General features: G+C 35.4%; 1 protein-coding gene across 5 annotated transcripts in view; it reads left to right on the top strand.

Moving 5' to 3' along the window:
* Positions 1 to 18,437, top strand: part of ATP2C1 (ATPase secretory pathway Ca2+ transporting 1) — a 167,165-nt gene that overhangs the window by 93,851 nt on the left and 54,877 nt on the right. For all 5 annotated transcript variants that reach the window (XM_039242188.1, XM_039242187.1, XM_039242191.1 and 2 more), the window contains 3 exons: positions 13,424 to 13,579; positions 14,728 to 14,796; positions 15,730 to 15,805. In XM_039242188.1, the coding sequence (XP_039098119.1) occupies positions 13,424 to 13,579; positions 14,728 to 14,796; positions 15,730 to 15,805 (301 nt within the window). The remainder of the gene's footprint in view (positions 1 to 13,423; positions 13,580 to 14,727; positions 14,797 to 15,729; positions 15,806 to 18,437) is intronic.

The following is an 18,437-nucleotide window of genomic DNA, read 5'->3' as shown; positions in this document are numbered from 1 at the left end:
CTCATAAGCTGTGTCTGATGTCAGGTCAGGCTGCTATAATCAAATACCATAGATGACAGGTTGAGAGGGTAATTGCTCTCTCCCTTCCACCTCTTATAAAGCCACAAATTCCATTATGAAGGCCTCATCCAGACTAGCTTATCTAACCCTAATTACCTCCCAAGGTAATTGCCATCACATTGGAGATTAAAGCTTCAACATGAATTTTAGCGGGATATAATTCAGTCCATAGCAGGTTGAGACTGCCCTTGGTAAACCCTTTTTAAAGAAGGTTAATATCGATAACTTAAGGAATTCCTTATGTTTTTTGGCCTGTGTCATTTTCTACAACCAAGGAATGAACCAGTATGTGTTGGTGGCACTAACCTTGTCGATTTAGCCGTAGAGTTACTGGTGGAGCTGGGCCATTAAAACTTAGAGGAATTGAACTATAGGTGTATTTTTCAGCATTTTTCTGAGGGTTTTTATTTTAGTATTTAGTAGTATTTGAGAAGAGGCACCATTGGCCATTGGTGGTCAGTGGATTGGTCAGACAATGACTTTAGATGAAGGAGTCTTATAAAACATATCTACATAATAGTACATTTTGGGTCACCTGGGTAGCTCAGGTGGTTAAGCGTCCAACTTCAGCTCGGGTCATGATCTCACAGTCTGTGAGTTCAAGCCCCTAATCAGGCTCTGTGCTGACAGCTCAGAGCCTGGAGCCTGCTTTGGATTCTGTGTCTCCTCTCTCTGCCCCTCCCCTGCTCACTCTCTCAAAAATAAATAAACTTAAAAAAAAAAAAGTACATTTTACCTTTTTGGAAAGGTATAGTCTGTATTAATATTTGAGTAAAGAATTCTTTGTAAGAGAAAATACTCTAAGAATCAGAGGAAAAAGAGTTTCTTTTTTCTGTTGAAAATATTTTACCTTTCTCAGCTTTAACTTTCTAACTAAGCCCAAAATGTTGCCTGAAATGTAACAAGATTTTCTTTTACTTGAAGTTCTGCATGATTAATTTCATTGACACTTTTCTCTTGTGGCTCTTGTGCTTGTGATTAGCTTAGATCATTCTTTGAAACTGTCTTCAAGATCTAGACACTGAGTATAATTGCCTTCTGTTTTTGAACTCATTTTCTAAATGTATCCAACTTTTTAAAGAGAACTACCACTTATATGCCTGAGAGCCAAGAATTATCCATTTTTAGGACACTAGATTATCAATCAGACGAATTAAATCTCTGAAAGATATTTCTATTAGGAGTCATAGTCTACTGGGGCCATGGTCAGAAGTCCAAACTGAAAACAAGGCAGTTGGCATTCTGTAGTGAGCCTTTTAACCTCACAAATCCATATACTTTCTTATAGAATAGTAGCTTAGCTCACTGAATAGCTATTGGTGTCTTTAGGGTTGTTCTTCCCTGTTTCTTTGTTCACAAGTAAAAAGCAAAGACAATGAGCACAGATCTATTTTGGCTGCCTACCAACTCAAGGAGTCAGAAATAGTCTCCTTGACTGAAACTTTACTTAGCTGTTATATCCTTTTCTGTAAAGCTCACACTCTTTCACACACTTTAAGAACCACCAACAAGCACCTCATCTTTGTTGGCTAACTCCATTAAAGGAGCTGTCTTTCTGTGTCAGAGCATTCTGACGTCCTGAGTTATAAAATATATTTTCCATTTACTCAATGAAAACCTTGATATTCTGGTAAAACTCAATTCTGATATTGTTTGCTATGCTTTTTCAAAAAAGGATCTTTTCACACATTTGCTAGGTTATAAACACATCATGATATGTTAAATTTACTTATTTTGGTATTGAAGCTAATATAGGCAAATATAATCTCTCCCTTTGGATATCAGTCTGTGTTATGAGGTCATTTTAGTCATTCAGTAAATGTTTGAGTATTATGTATAGAACACTGTACCAGGCTTCAGGGCTTAGAAGTGAAAAAGATAAACAGTTTGTGTCCTTTCTGCTGGGGGACACCAACATGCAGACAATTGTAATTCAAAGAATTCAAATTGTAATTTATTCAAAGAATAAAATGTGTCTTATGAAATGAATTGACCATGTGATTTTAGGGTCTCAGTTTTCTCACTGTGACAGAGTTGCCCCAGGGCATTACATCTTAAATTTTAACATGCCTAAGAATCATCTGGGTTCTGTTTTGGCAGCTCAGGTATGGGGCCAAGATTCTGCATTCTCTCTTTTTTTTCTTCAAAACTTTAGTTAGTTAGTTAACATACAGTGCAGTATTGTTTTCAGGAGTAGAATTTAGTGATTCATCGCTTAACAGAACACCCAGTGCTCATCATAACACATTCCCTCCCCAGTATCCGTTGCCCATCTAGACCATACTCTACCACATCCTCTACCAAACTTCTGTCTCTTCTCTATCTTTAAGACTATATTATGGTTAGTTTCCCTCTCTTTTTTCTCCCCTCTTCCATATTTTCACCTGTTTTATCTCTTAAATTCCACATGTGAGTGAAATCATATAAGTCTTGCATATTTGTCTTTAATTTATTCGCTTTCATGCTACGTTCTTGCTCTATTAGCGTTCTTTAAAATGGCAACATTTCATTCTTTTTGATCACTGAGTAATAATTCCATTTTATATATATATATATGTGTGTGTGTGTGTGTGTGTATATATATATACACCACATCTTCTTTATCCATTCATCAGTCAGTGACTGATGTTGATAGTGCTGCTGTGAACATCGGGGTCCATGTGTCCCTTTGGATCTGTATGTTTGTAGCCTTTGGGTAAATACCTAGTAGTGCAATTGCTGGATCATAGGGTAGTTCTGTATTTAACTTTTTGAAGAACCTCCATACTGTTTTCAGAGTGGCTGTACCAGTTTGCATCCCCACCAACAGTGTAAGAGGGTTCATTTTTCTCCACATCCTTGCCAATACCTGTTGTTTCTTGTGTTGTTAATTTTAGCCATTCTGACAGGTGTGAGGTTGTGTCTCATCATGGTTTTGATTTGTATTTCCCTGATGATGAGTGATGTTGAGTACCAGATTCTGCATTCTTTTTTTTTTTTTAATTTTTTTTTTTAATGTTTTATTTCTTTCTAGCAGAGAGAGAGAGAGACAGCGTGAGCAGGGGAGGGTCAGAGATAGAGGGAGTCACAGACTCTGAAATAAGCTCCAGGCTCTGAGCTGGCAGTCAGCACAGAGCCCGACGTGGGGCTCGAACCCACGAACCGCGAGATCATGACCTAAGCGAAAGTTGGACGCTTAACCAACTAAGCCACCCAGGCTCCCCCAGATTCTGCATTCTTAACTAGCTTTTATTCCATATCCAAATGCTGGTCTATTTTCACATGTAAAAAGATAAAAAAGGAAAGAAAAACTTTATTGAGATATAATTCACATTCAAACAATTTACACATTTAAAATGTATCATTTAATGGTTTTCCCTATAGTCTGAATTGTGGAGTCAGTCACAGTCTTTTTTTTTTTTTTTAATGTTCTTATTTATTTCTGAGAGAGAGAGAGACAGCATGAGCAGGGGAGTGTCAGAGAGAGAGGGAGACACAGAATCTGAAGCAGGCTCCAGGCTCTGAGCTGTCAGCACAGAGCCCGATGCGGGGCTCAAACCCAGGAACTGTGAGATCATGACCTGAGCTGAAGTCAGACACTTAACTGACTGAGCCACCCAGGTGCCCTGCTGTCACCACAGTCTTAACTGTAGAACATTTTTATCACTCCCAAGAGAAAAGTTTACCTTTTAGTGGTCACTATGTTCTCTCCTCTGCCCCACAGCTTGGTAGCCACTAGTCTGCTTGTTCTGTCTGTATATTTGGGCCTATTCTGAGCATTTCATTATAAATGGGATTATATACTATATAGACTTTTGTGTCTGGCTTTTTTCAGTTCACAGTGTTTTCAGGGTCATCTCTGTTGTAGCACGTATCAATATTTCATCCATTTTTATTGTCAAATAGTATTCTATTGTATGTGTATATCATACCATTGTAAATCCATGTATGTTTAAAACTGGTTTTTGCTAAAGGACTTTCTAATGCCATTTTGCTGTTTGTTTTCTATATATATTTTTAGATTCCTAAATTCTTCCAATCTCCCCTTTTTTTTGTATTTGCTATTTAAAAAAATACCCTTTGATTACCTTCTGATTTTTTTTCTGTATATTTTTTACATATTTTTTTAGTGGTTACAATGTAGATTATAATTTACACCTTAAATTTAGAATAGTTCTTTGAATTGATACATCTTTACTTCAATAGCAGGCAAAAGATTTGCCCCTTTGCAGCTCACTTTTCCACCATCACTTTCATGTTGCTCACCAATTACATTTTTATGCATTCTGTACCCATTAACTATAAATCTGTCAGTATTTTATATAAGCCAGATAGGAAAAATAGAGGAGTTACAAAGTCAGAATACAATAATGCTGGTATTTATATTTCCCTGTGTAGCTGCCTTTACTGGAATTCTTCTTTTAATATGCCTTTGAGTTACTTTCTGCTCTCCTTTTGTTTTAGCCTGAAGGACTCTGCTTTAGCATTTCTTGTAGAGCACATTTCTACTAGAAATGAATTACGTTAGCTTTTGTTTAAGTGGAAATGTCTTAATTTTTCTTCATTTAAAAGATAGTGTTACAGTAGACTTCTTTTCATTGTTTTTTTGTTTTTTTCTCAGTACTTTAGCTAGGTCTACTGGTCCTAGCCTCTGTGGTTTCTGATGAGAAATAGGCTGCTAATCTTATTGAGGATTCCTGTACATAAGTTGCTTCACCTTTGCTGTTTTCAAGATTGTGTCTTTGTCTTTTAACAGTTTGATTCTTTCCCAGTCTAGATGGCTTCGAGTTTTTTCTATTTGGAGTTTATTGAGCTTCTTTGATATATAGATTCATGTCTTTTATTAAATTTGGCAATTTTTCATTCATTATCTTTTCAAATATTCTTTCTGCCCACTTTTTTTCCCGCCAGACTTACCTTATGGTTGTATTGGTATGTTTGGTGATGTCCCACCAGTACCTTTAGCTCTGTTCATTTTTCTTTATTTTTTTCCTTTCTATCCTTCAGACTAGTTAATTTCAGTTGTCCATATTTTTTGTTTGCTCATTTACCCCCTCCTTTTTCAGATCTGCCGTTGAACCACTCTAGTGCAGATCTGCTGTTGAACCCCTCTAGTGAAGTTATAATTTCCATGGTTGTACTTTTCAGCATCAGGATGTCTATTTTTTTAAAAATATTTTTCTCTTCATTGTAATGCTTTTTAAAAAAATTTGTTTTCTTGATTTCCTTTCATTTTTTTAATCCATGAATTTTTTCAGTGTGTTGAACATATTTAAGACAGTTGATTTAAAGTCTTTCCAGTAAGTCCATTGTCTGGCCTTGCCGAGGGATGGTTTCTGTCAGTTTATGTTTTCCTGTGAATAGATCATACTTGGTTTCTTTGTGTTTGTAATTTTTTGTTGAAAACTTTGTGTTTTGAATATTATGCTCTCATGATTCTGTGAATGAGATATGCCCTTCCTCAAAATTTGTTATTTTTGATTGTTGAAGGTTGCAGTGGTTGAATTTGTTTTTTTGGGGAGGGGGATGGGTTGCAAAGACTGCCCCTTTTTGTGTGTGGTCACTGAAGTTTCTGTTCTTTTATCTCAGCAGTCAGCCTTATCCATCTGGAGCCAAAGAGGGAAATGAAATACTGCTCTCCTGGTCTTTGCAGCTTGTCTTTGAGTTGGGGCCCTTGTTGATCATTGATTATCTGCCTACAACTCTGCCTTCAACTTTCACCTTCACCTGCTTGTGCCAAATCCATAGACCTGTCAGAGGTGCAAGGGTCCTCTCAGGGCTTTCTGAGCATGCATCTGGTTATGAGCATGCATTTTGCCCTCTGTCTTCCCTAGTACAAGTGGTGGCCTTTCCAAGCCTTTATTCCCTCCAGAACTTCCTCCTTGGCTTTTTCCTTCCCAGTCTTTTGGGTATATCCGCTGCTTGCCTTATTCCTAGTCCTTGGCCTACTAGTATATGTCCTTAATCTTTTGGCAGATACCCAGAAGATCACTGTAACTGACTTGGCGGGGGGTTGTGAGATAAATATTAGCCTCTGCACTAGTCCCCCAGGAGACTGCCAGACAAGTCAAAACACACAACTACAGTATTTTAAGAACAAGGTCTTTGTTGGCCCCTGACTACCCATAATCTGCAACAAGAAGACAGACTTAATGTCCCCACAGCCAGCACGTTTTCTCTGGGCAGTGGTGAATAGTAGACAGGTGAACAAAAATGCCACGGTGTTTTCTTACCAAAATTCAGCTGCCTTTTTCTTTATTACGCACTTCCCTGGTTGTTTTAAGTTTTTGATTCCAGAGTTGTCTGTCACTTTTTGCCAGCCCATGGTGGTTTCAGTAGAGGGACCAAATCTTTGATTGCCCTGTTCCACAAGTGTTTATATTGACTTCAGTATATTTTTTTGATAGGTCAAATTGATTAATTGATTTATGGTATGTTTCTCCCCTTCTTACTGTAATTTATCACTGAAACTTTGATTTTAGAAGTTTTTGAATTATTAAACTTATATACAGACTTATAAAAAAAGAGCAATTTATAAACATCTTAGGAAGAAGAGATTTAAGTTTTAATTTTTAAAGTTTATTTATTTATTTTGAGAGAGAGAGAAAGAGAGAGAATCCCAAGCAGGCTCCATGCTGTGAGCACAGAGCCCCTATGAGGCTCAATTTTAGGACTATCAGATCATGACCTGAGCTGAAACCAATAGTCAGATGCTCAACCGGCTGAGCCACCCAGGTGTTCCAGGAAGTAGATTTTTTAAATTATCAATCAAAAGAAATTGAGTAGATTATTGTGTATTTGTGGAATTTGGGGACATTCCTGTTTACTAAAAACTGATATAATCACTTATTTTGGCTTTGAAAAGGAGGTTTATTTCTGTAGTAGGATTATTATACAGCTTGGAAAACTCCTCCATTCATACATAGATCACTGGGAGTGTTGGTTTTATTAGATTGTATAAGCTTGAGCCATGCTTAGTTTTTTGTTGTTTGATAGATGATTGGTTAAAAAGCACTGTGAACTGAGGAATGCTGTTTATGTTGAAAATGTTGAAAACTTTTTTCTCGTTAAGTCACTAGAATTTAAAAAGACAGCATGGGAGGGTTTGAACTGAGACTTCGTCTCTTTGTTTTAAGATTTTCATTTCACACTAGTAGGAAAGGACTGTTGCAAAAGTAGATCCCTTTTTGGAATTTGGTTTCTTTTAATTGTCTTAGAGAAATATCCTAGAAATCATTGTTAACTGAATACTGGTCTTGAAGTTATTGGCAACTTGGTCAAATTGAATCTATGTGCTTAAGTCAGAAAGTTAACAATTCGTGTAAATATTTACCATGGGACAAAGTCCATTTCATGTATGTCTTTTTAACTCAGGGGAGGCTCCCACAGGACCAACCAAGAGGGTTCTTGGCTTCATGCAGGATAGAAATCAAATGTGAGTTGGAAAAATGAAAACAGAGTTTATTGAATAGTGTGAATGACAGAGAATAGCAGACTGAGTGTCTGGAAGACTTGGAAAAGAAGAGGAAAATGAGTCTCAGGATTTTTGGGGGGTTAGAGGTTTGTGTTGGAAAGATGTCTAGGGTACATGTTCCTTCAGAAATCCAGGGTAAGGTCCAGTCAAAGGCCAGTGTCAGGTGAACAATAGGTGTTATTCCATAAACTACTAAAGGTGAGAGTGTTGATGCCAGCATCATCTGAGGTTTGTTCAGAGCTAGTGTCCTGGAACATGTTCAGGATCTGGCTTCTCCTAGATGTTGTTAGGTGTTTGGCGCCTGGGACAAAACTTAGAGAATGAATAATTTTCCTACTTCCCCCTTGCAGTGGGAACATAGCTTTTCTGGCTGATTCAGAGACAAAAAACAGAACATGAGTAAATGAGCCCTAACAGAAAAACAGCAGAGATGAAGTCTTTCTAAAATGGATTCCCTTCATCTTTCCTACTGCAGCTGGTTAGGGTTTGATTTTTATTTTTTTTAATTTTTTTTTCATTTTTATTTATTTTTTTAGAATTTTTATCATTTATTTTTATTTTATTTTATTTTTTTTAGGGTTTGACTTTTAATAAGCTAGAACTCATGAAGACATTTCAGTTACAGTTTCCTTCATTTGAATAAACAGTGAGAGGAATCTTAATTTTTGAGACCAAAAGTAAGACATTTTGTCATAATCAGGTAGCTGCAGATGGATAATTTGGAATTCTTTTCTGGGGAAAGAAATCGATTTTTGGTTTGCTTTTCTTGCTAAACTAGAGAGGTAATTGATTTAGCAACATACAGTACACTAAGCCATTCTTTAGTTTAAGAACTTACAATGAGCTGCCAATTGTTTACATTAGTTGTAATTTTTTAAAGCAGTTTTAAATTAAAAATATGTTTTTTTTTGCTTTTCAGGAAAACGTAGTGACTTTGGTATCTAGTTTCTTTCTGCCTAGTGTTTTACAGGAATAATCCTGTGAAGTTTTTTCAACCATTTTTATTCTATAGGTGTTAAATATTCAGATTGTAGATTATGTATGCATCTATATTCTTATTTATATTCTGACTTTTGAACTGTGCTGTGTCATATTCATATCAGTAAAGTATTTGAAGAATAATAAAGAGGAAGTGAAACTCAATCAGTTTCTCTATTCATGAACAGTTCTTCTGAAGGTTTAATGTGTAAACTTTTGGCTAGAAGGCAAGGAGCTGACTTGTTCTTTGATTTCATTTTATCTTACCTTTATCTTTCCTCACAAATGCAATGAATAAATGACTCTCATATCTGTCTTCCAGATGAATTAAACTATGGTTTTGTTAAACTGTAATAGACTTACCTAATTCATTAAATACCACCTTCTTCGAAATGACTTCCTTCCCCTCACACCCTCAAAACTACTTCCTATGGAAATTCTTATAGTCATCATTAAGAGAAAATAAGTTGTAACTTAGAAAATATTCTTACTCTGGGTGGCCTTGCTGGCATCGTCAGAAGACCATGCTACTCTTGATCTCTGGGTCTTGAGTTTGAGCCCCGTATTGGGTGTAGAGATTAAACAAGCAAACAAATAAATTAAAAAATATATCCTTACACAACAGACAGTTGAAATCTGTGCAGTTTGTTACATTATATGATTTGGACAAATTTTATCAGTATTCTTTTTTTTTTTAAGTAAGCTCTGCGCCCAATATGGGGCTTAAACTCATGACCCTGAAATCAAAAGTCAGATGCTCTATTGACTGAGCCAGCCAGGCACCCATCCCCATCGATAATATATTCTTGATTTGACTTTTACAAATTTATAATCATATATATAATATATATAAGATAAAGAGTAAGACCTCTTTTTTTCATATCAGTTTCTACCCTAGACAGAGCTGATTGCTATTCTGCTAAAAATGATATCTCTTTTTTGTAGAAAAACCTGATTTGAGCAAAAATTCCTTTTGATGGTTATTGAACTGCTAAGGCTGACCCTGAAGTGAGGTCACTAACAGAGCCAATAAAGCTATTCATTTCTTCTCTTTTTAAAAAGTCAGATTATTTCGTATTCTTTGTTTTGATAGACAACCACCAAATGTTAGTGTTCATCCATCTTTAAGATTTTTGCTTAAAGTATAAAATCTTCAACGGGAGAATGTTAATTTTGCCTTTTTCAGAGAGAAGGAGTTCTTTAGATGTTTTAAACATTAGCAGGTCTTATTTCCAATTAAGAGCTCAGAAAATTACATTGAGGTTTGATTTTTATAACAAGCATTAAAGAAGAGCTTGCTGAATGAAATAAACTTTTTTGTTGACTTGTAATTCAGAAAAACATATAACTTTTAAATTTATCTTTTATTTCTTCTAGAAGTAGTTACAAAACTAGAGAAGAGAAATAATTTGCAAATTGATTCTCTAAATAGTTAATAAGAATTTGGAGTTAATCTGCCAGTGTTTGGGTTTTATTATGTCTCCATCTTAGGTTCCTACCTATGATATTGGGTGACTTACCTAGCCTTAAAGTGTCTATAAAATAGAGGGGATGATAATCACAGTACTTGCCTCATTGAAGTTGTTACTAGCCAAGTAATTAATAGAAAACTTAGCATATGTATGTTAGCAAAATGCCTTGCAGATAGTAAGCAATGAAATGTCAACTGACTGTTTTTAATACTAGCATCATCTTTGAAGAAAAACCTAAATTTTTCTTCTTTGGTAATAGAATTTATTAGTATGAAAAATTATACAGCCCTAAGTTTAACTTGAAAAAGAAAAGTCAAATAAATATGTTCTTATAATAAAGAATATTTCCTTTGCCTTCAAATATGGTGGGTTTTTTTTTTTTTTTTTAATCTGTAGTTGGGTTGAGGTAATGAACCCAGATTTACCTGGCCTGTCTGCATACATAATTATAGAAAAAGGGACGCTTTTTAAAGACTATAGGACTCATGATCTGTGCTTTAAGGAAGACTTTTTATAAGCCTGTTTTGATACTAAAATTTTAACATTTAAATGGTACTATCCTTCTGGAAATAACATAGTTTAGTCTCTTTGAAATTATGTGATATAATTTATTTTCATTCTGAACATTTTTCAACATCATGATCTAATCTCTGAGCTCTTGATTATATTTGTAAAGTTATATGTCGCCTAGCACTTGGACATGCCAGGCAGTTCCTATCCCCATAGTCTTTGTACTTTTTGCTTTCTCTGCCTAGATCCTTTCATCCTGGTTGTGGCCCATCTTTGGGGCCCTCAGATCAATTGTGACTCTGCAAAAGGGTTGTTTACTTTTGAGAGAGGTTCTCACCTTTATCTAAAATGTTACTTTCGTTCCTTATGCATTTTTTCCTCCCTACCAGGTATTATATTACATACTCGTTTGTTTATTTTTAGATCACTTTCCCATTAAAATAAGAACTGAAGGTAGGACCTTAGTTTTGTTTACTGCTGATTCCCTCTGTGTGTGAAATAATACAAAGCCTGGCATTAATAAATATTTATTAAGTGAATGGATCAATGACATTGACCAAATTAAAATACTGTATTCATATATAGATGGGGAGAATCTATGAGTTGATTTTTAATATTTCTTTTTTATGAGACATATATGCTCATGGATAAATGAGCCATATAAAAAGATGAGATTTAGGGGCACCTGGGTGGCTCAGTCAGCTAAGCGACCAACTCTTGATTTCAGCCCAGGTCATGATCTCATGGTTCCGTGGGTTCAGTCCATGCATTGGGCTCTGGGCTGACAGTGTGGGATTCTCTCTCTCCCTCTCTGTCTCTTCCCCTCCCCGACTCGTGCTGGCTCTGTCTCCCAAAATAAACACACATTTAAAACCAAAGAAAAGAAAAAAGAAAAGATGAGATTATTTCCATCCTCATACCTTTCCCCCAGCAGGGTTTAGAGTATTTTGTATGTAATATGGATTATCAATCAAGAGGCCTGATTGAGAACACAGGCTGAGTTTATAATAGCAGCAAGAATGCACAGTCATTTAACTATTTTGGATTCATTTACTTATCTTGTTTGTTTTCCAGGGTCTAGCTTGGTGCCTGGTAGTTAAGGTAGTCAATATATGTTTGTTGGGTGAGTGAATTAACATGTAAAAAGAGTAAAATTATGAACTGAGTCCTAGTTTCTCAAAGTGTCCTAAAGACCCTAGAATAAGAGCTTCTGGAATAAAATGGATCAAAGAAATTTGTGAAACAGTATTCTGTTGATTCTCAAAGTTGAGTGTGCCTCAGAATCACCTGGAGGGCTTATAAATATAGTCTTTTAGGTCACCCTCCCTACCTCCACATTTGAAGTAGAATAGTGAATTCCTTTTCTTTTTTGGAGGGAAGGGTAGTGAATTTCTAAAAAGTTCTGAGGAGGTAGGTATAGGTGATGCTGTTGATGCTGGTCCTGCTGGGACCACACTTTGACAACTCCTGCTGTATCTGTATTCTAATTGAGGTGATGCACACTAACCTAGTGAAGGTTTAAAGAAGCGCTGCCTAAGTAGAGAAAGCTGTTTAACTTAACTCAGTATTTCCAAAACATATTTGACTTTAGTACCCCTATTGTGTGTGTGTGTGTGTGTGTGTGTGTGTGTGTGTGTGTGTGTGTGTGATCTATCTATCATATTACTCTCAGTGCCTATTCACATCCTTGGAACTATTGTTCTGTGGGTCATACTTTCAGAAACAAAGCCAGGTAACATCTGCGGTGTTTTCCACATGTAAAATTATATGGTTTTCTTTTCTTTTTTTTTTTTTTATTGTCATGCTAAGGTAGGTGAAAAGTTAATTGTGTTAGGAGATTCAACTGTGTTAGGAGTGAAACCCTCAGAATTGATTCTTGTTGCACACTTGTAAGATAATATGATGGTCATGATTTGCATGGAAACATTTATATATGTTTTTGATTTTTGCTGATGTACATTTGGGATCAAGGTAAGGATGCATATATAGAAAGCAGAATTCATGAAAATGAGCCCAAAATGATGAAATGATTTCTTTCTTAGTACATTATATACCTTTTATTCATATTTCTCTTTCTGGATATCTGTTTTTAATCTGCCAAACACATTTTCAGAACTTCAGGTGATGACAAAATTAGGAAATAATAATATTTTATTATGAAAGTTGTTTTCTCTAACGATTGCATCTCAGCTAATGTTTCCTTTTCTCTGGTTATATTTTGAAATTGAGGCTAATCTTGTCTCATAGCATTCTACTTTGCATGCTAGATTGTCTTGACTTCATATTTTTCTTTTTATAAATTTATTTTTTTAATATATATATTTTTAATTTAATTTTTAAATATATTTTTAAATGTTTATTTGCTTTTGAGAGAGAGAGAGAGAGAAAGAGACAGAGCATAAGGAGGGGAGGGCAGAAAGAGAAGAGACAGAATTTGAAGCAGGCTCCAGGCTCTGAGATGTTAGTCAGTGTTGATTCTGATGTGGGAACTAAGGAACCATGAGATCAGGACCTAAGCTGAAGTCAGACGCTTAACTGACTGAGCCACCCAGGCACCCTTTTATTTTTTTTAAATGTTTATATTTATTTCAAGAGAGAGACCGCGTGAACAGGGGAGGGGTGGAGAAAGAGGTTCTCAAGTAGGTTCCTCACTGTCAGCACAGAGCCTGATGTGGGGCTTGATCCCTTGAACCATGGGATCATGAACTAAGCCGAAATCAAGAGTTGGACGCTTACCTGACTAAGCCACCCAGGGCGCCCCGACTTTACTTCATATTTTAAATATGGTTGTACGTATTGTGGTCTTCTTAGAGTAATGGATTTGATAAAAGATTTGGGTGATTATAAGAAAGGTGATACTCGAGGAAGAAGTGATGGTTACAAACTCTTTAGATATTAAATGGAGCACAGGGAGTCTTCACACTTAATGGGTTGCATTATGTTTTCCAAGGCTGTGGATCTTTCCATTGATGAATCCAGCTTGACAGGAGAGACAACACCTTGTTCTAAGGTGACAGCTCCTCAGCCAGCTGCAAGTAATGGAGATCTTGCATCAAGAAGTAACATTGCCTTCATGGGAACACTGGTCAGATGTGGCAAAGCTAAGGTAATTTTTTCCTCTTGTTTTGAAAACAGCAACTCCTTTATTTTCAACCTTTTTTAAAGTTCTATTTGGCTAATTTTACGTGGCTAGTTTAAAAATATATGACAAAGAGGGGTTCCTGGGTGGCTCAGTTGGTTGAATGTCTGACTCTTCGTTTTGGCTCAGGTTATGATCTCATGGGATCAAGCTCTGTGTTGGGCTCTGCATTGACAGCACAGAGCCTGCTTGGGATTCTCTCTCTCCCTCTCTCTTGTCCCCTCTGCAACTTGGATGTGTACTTCTGCTCTCTCTCTCTCTTTTCCAGTCTCTCAAATAAATAAGCATGAAAAAAACATGTATAAGGACATCTGGGTGGCTTAGTCATTTAAGTGTCTGACTCTTGATTTTGGCTCAGAATTGGGCTTAGTGCCAACAGTGCAGAGCCTGCTTGGGATTCTCTCTCTTTTTCTCTCTTTCTCTGCCCCTTCCCAAGAAGGGTATGTGTTCTCTCTCTCTCTCTCTCTCTCTCTCTCTCTCAAAAATAAAGCTAAAAATATGACAAAGAAATGACAGAATTGAATATAGCCCATAGCATCTGTTTTTGAGACTAAGGAGAAGCTATGTCCTTAAGATAGAATATGTCCACATTTCTGCCACTTGCCAAATAATAAGGCCTTTAAAAGCATAGTCCTTGGTATCTGTTTTTTTTGTTTTAAATAGAAACAATGACTCTTGAATATATTAATTACTAGTTAAAATTTTAATTTAGTCGATATGGTACTACTGGCTATAATATTCCAACTACTTATCAGTCACCTGCTGGATTCTAACATTTCACAAATGTAATAGGCATGATTCAGTAGCATTTGAGGGGGAAGGAGAAACTACATTGAATGTCTCTCAAGTATAAGATAGTTTTGAATTTCAGAAATATTAATATAGACAAAGAATGGGCCTCAGAATTGGGTCAAAGTTTGTATAGTAAGGTATAAATACTAATGATGTATAGTAATATCAAAAAGTTAATTTGCTAAGGGAACCTTGGATGTATGGGTCAGTCATCTTGACTCTGGGCAAAGTTTTAGAAAAAAGGAATGAAACGATTTTGTTATTTTGCTTCAGAGAGCTGATTCCATATGAATGTAAATGTATTTTCCTGTTTTTCCCTTTAGGGTATTGTCATTGGAACAGGAGAGAATTCTGAATTTGGAGAGGTTTTTAAAATGATGCAAGCAGAAGAAGTAAGTTCTTAGTTTGTTAATGATGTTTTAATTTCAAATCTGAAATTCTCGATTGTAAGTAGAGGAAAAGAAAATAATGGTGGATTATTTTATATACTGTTGAAAGTGGTATTTTACTCAGAATATCACTCAGTTGTCTATGCTTAAAAACATAATTGGAAAGCCTGTATTTGAAAGGGCTTGAATTGACATTGTTAATGTTTTAAAACATTTTGATATTTATTCATTGTTTATAGGAAAAAAAGGTTTATAGCCTATTTATAGGGCCTATTCTTTTTTGAAATTAACTCCATCATATTTTAAAGATTACTAAATGGTATATGTGTCTTTGGCCAAAATTCCCAACTTGATTTCCTTCCAAGCAATGGGGAAAGAAAGATTGTAAAGTAAAATAACATGGAAGATATTCTTATTTAAGAATATTGAAGATCAGTTCTCTCATTTAAAACACTTTCTTATATATAAAAAAGAAGTTGCATTCTACAAATGTCATATCATCTGGGTTTCTCAGGTAACCTGCCAAGATTCCAGTATGTGATGCAGTGTATAAAACCATTCCAAGAAGCTTGGCAGTGAGGGGACTGCTAGAGAAGGGAGTTAGCAGATCGTGGAGCCAACTGGATAAAAAGGCTTGGATTATAAGCTTGTTTGTGGATGTAGAAGGGAGAGGATTGAAAAAGTAGAGGCACCTGACGGTAATGATGTCCTGGAGAAGCTGGTAGGGAGAATAGATTTCTTCTAAAAAAAAGGCATAGGAGGCATGGACCTTAAACAGACTTTTCAAAGTCTCAGCCTCCCGTTTCCTCATTAAAGGGGATGTTACTTACCTTTAAGGGAAAGGGAGAGGTGTGTATGTTATGGATATGTCCCTGGCACATAGTATATATTACTAAATTTAGCTAATTGTGGTAAACTCTTCTCCAATTTGTCAAGGCACCAAAAACCCCTCTGCAGAAGAGCATGGACCTCTTAGGAAAACAACTTTCCTTTTACTCCTTTGGTATAATAGGTAAGAGAAGAGTGAGTATGTATATCTCATATATTAACTTAGGGTTTTTTTTTTTAATTTTTAAAATTTTTAATGGGAAGGAGTTTAGATAGTTACATAAATTTATTCATTTAATTAATTTTTAGTTTACTACTACTTAAAATGTTTTTTAACATTTATTTATTTTTGAGAGAGAGACAGAGTGTGAGTTGGGGAAGGGCAGAGAGAGAAGAACACACAGAATCTGAAGCAGGCTTCAGGCTCTGAGCTGTAAGCACAGAGCCCACGGTGGGGCTCGGCCTCTCAAACTATGAGATCATGACCTGAGCTGAAGATGGATGCTTAACTGACTGAACTACCCAGGCGCCCCTAATTTACTACTACTACTACTTTTTAAAAATGATAAAACTAGCCCCCAGCCATTTTCCTTTTCTGCAAAGATAAATTAGAACTTCATGTAATTCCTATAATCAAAGAGCATTTCTATAAACATTTTAGTATTTGTCTTTCTTGTTTTCAACAAAATGGATAGTAATGTTTTATGAACTACTTTTCTTTTTTGTTTCACATATTTTTCATAAACATCTTGCCATTAAATAGATGCTCTTTATATAGATGTCATGAAATAGATGGTTGTATAGTATTCCATTATGTGAGGAAAAATTTTTCTTAAAAGTAAAATTATTGGCTCAAAGAGTATGCATATAATTTTTCAATTTTTAGCATGTTTTACAGGTTTTTGTTTCATATTGCCAAATAATATCTTTCATCAGCAAGGTAAAGGTGTTTGTCTTCCAACACTCTTGCCAACTTTGTTGTCATTAACAGATGAATAAAAGGTTTCTCATTATTTTATTTCACAACTCTTTATAGAGAAACTGAACATTTGTCATATGTGTATTGGTCCTTTTTATTTTATGACCGGCCAATCTATTTATTTTGTCCCTCTGCTTATGGCTTGAGTCTTAGATTGGTAACAGCTATTTGTTTAATTAGGATAGCCATCCCTTTAGTTAAGTTTATTCCCCCACTTTTAAAATTTCCTTTGGGGGATCAGTATAATAAACTTGGTATGGAGTAGGGAGATGTGATTGAAATATCTTGTCCTGAGATTCTGCTGTCCTGTTGATAATCTCTGCAATTACAGTTTTTGTTTTTATTTACAGAGGCTGTCCCAAACCCATGTTGTGAAAAGTGTTTATATTTATTTAAACATCAATGTACTGCCTTAGATTTTATTTTTGACACAGTTTTATTATTTAGAATTTATTTTAGTATTAGATTTAAGGCAAGGGCCTCTGGGTGGCTCAGTTGGTTGTGTACCCTTGGGCTTAGGTCATGATCTCATGATTTGTGAGTTCAAACCTTAGATTGGGCTTGCTGCTGTGAGCACAGAGCCCACTTCAGATCCTCCCCTGCTCATGTGTTTTCTTTCTATCTCAAAAAAAAACATTAAAAAAAAAAAAAAAAACAAAACCCTTAAGTTAGAGTTAAAACATTTTTACTCAAAAAAAAAAAACCATTTTTACTCAAAAGTTAATTATCCCAATACCATTAATTCTCTAGTTCATTCTATTTAAAAAATTTTTTTTTTTAAAAAGTTCATTTATTTGAGAGCAAAAGAGAGCACAAGTACAGGGAGGGGCAGAGAAAGAGGGAGAGAGAGAATTCCAATCAGGCTCCACGCAGTTAGCACAGAGCCTGACATGGGGCTTGATTTTCCAAACCCTGAGTTCACGACCTGAGCTGAAATCAAGAGTCAGATGCTTAACCAACTGAGCCACCTGTGCACCCCTCTCTAGTCCATTCTTTTATTCACTCAGTTGAAATTACGTCTTTATCCTATATTAAACACTTGATTAAATTTTGGAGCCCTTACTTTTTCTTTAATTTTTCCATGATGTTAGTTTAATTATTTTTGCTAGCTTAAAGTTTCAAAATCAATAATGTAATTCTAAATTAAAACACATTTCCGTTATGCAGTTTCACTTAAATAATTTTTAAAATACTGTATTGATCCATTTGTCTTCATCATAAAGTAGAAGATGGAAAAGTATTTCATTCCTCTTTTTAACTGGTTTGTATATTGTCACACCCCTCATAATTTGATTATTGCTATTTATTTTCTAGAAATTATAGGGAATTTGATAAATGTTAGGGCATTTAGCCAATTAAATTCCCTCAGTTTATATTAACACTGTACCGTGAATCCACCTCACTTTTAATGATAAAAATCTTTGAACTTAATCATTACCTTGTTTTAATATAATATATAGGACATAATTTTTTTTTGTTAGGATAGTATATGGACTAGAATAAGGGTCAAGATCAAAATCAGAGGTTAATAGATTTTTTTTTTTTTTTGGTATAGCACCCACTAGTAAATATTTAGCCTTTGGTCCGTACCAAAATATTTCCGATATTCTTTGTTGAAAATACTCAACTCAGCCATCAGAAGGGAAGCAATCATAGACAATACCTAAACAAATGGATATAACTATGTCTAACACATTATTTACAAAAGCATTCAGGACGCCCACAGATTATAGTTTGCTGACTTCTGGTATAGTTCTTTGGACATAATTTCTTCTGTCCGGATAGGATTAGGGATAGAATCGTAGACAGTCACAATCTGGATTATTTATTTATTTAT

Source organism: Hyaena hyaena, unplaced genomic scaffold (assembly GCF_003009895.1).
Source record: "Hyaena hyaena isolate Hyena2069 unplaced genomic scaffold, ASM300989v1 scaffold_210, whole genome shotgun sequence".
Taxonomy (NCBI): domain Eukaryota; kingdom Metazoa; phylum Chordata; class Mammalia; order Carnivora; family Hyaenidae; genus Hyaena; species Hyaena hyaena.
Note: the sequence above shows the minus strand (reverse complement) of the source record. Positions and strands in the feature narration are given on the sequence as shown.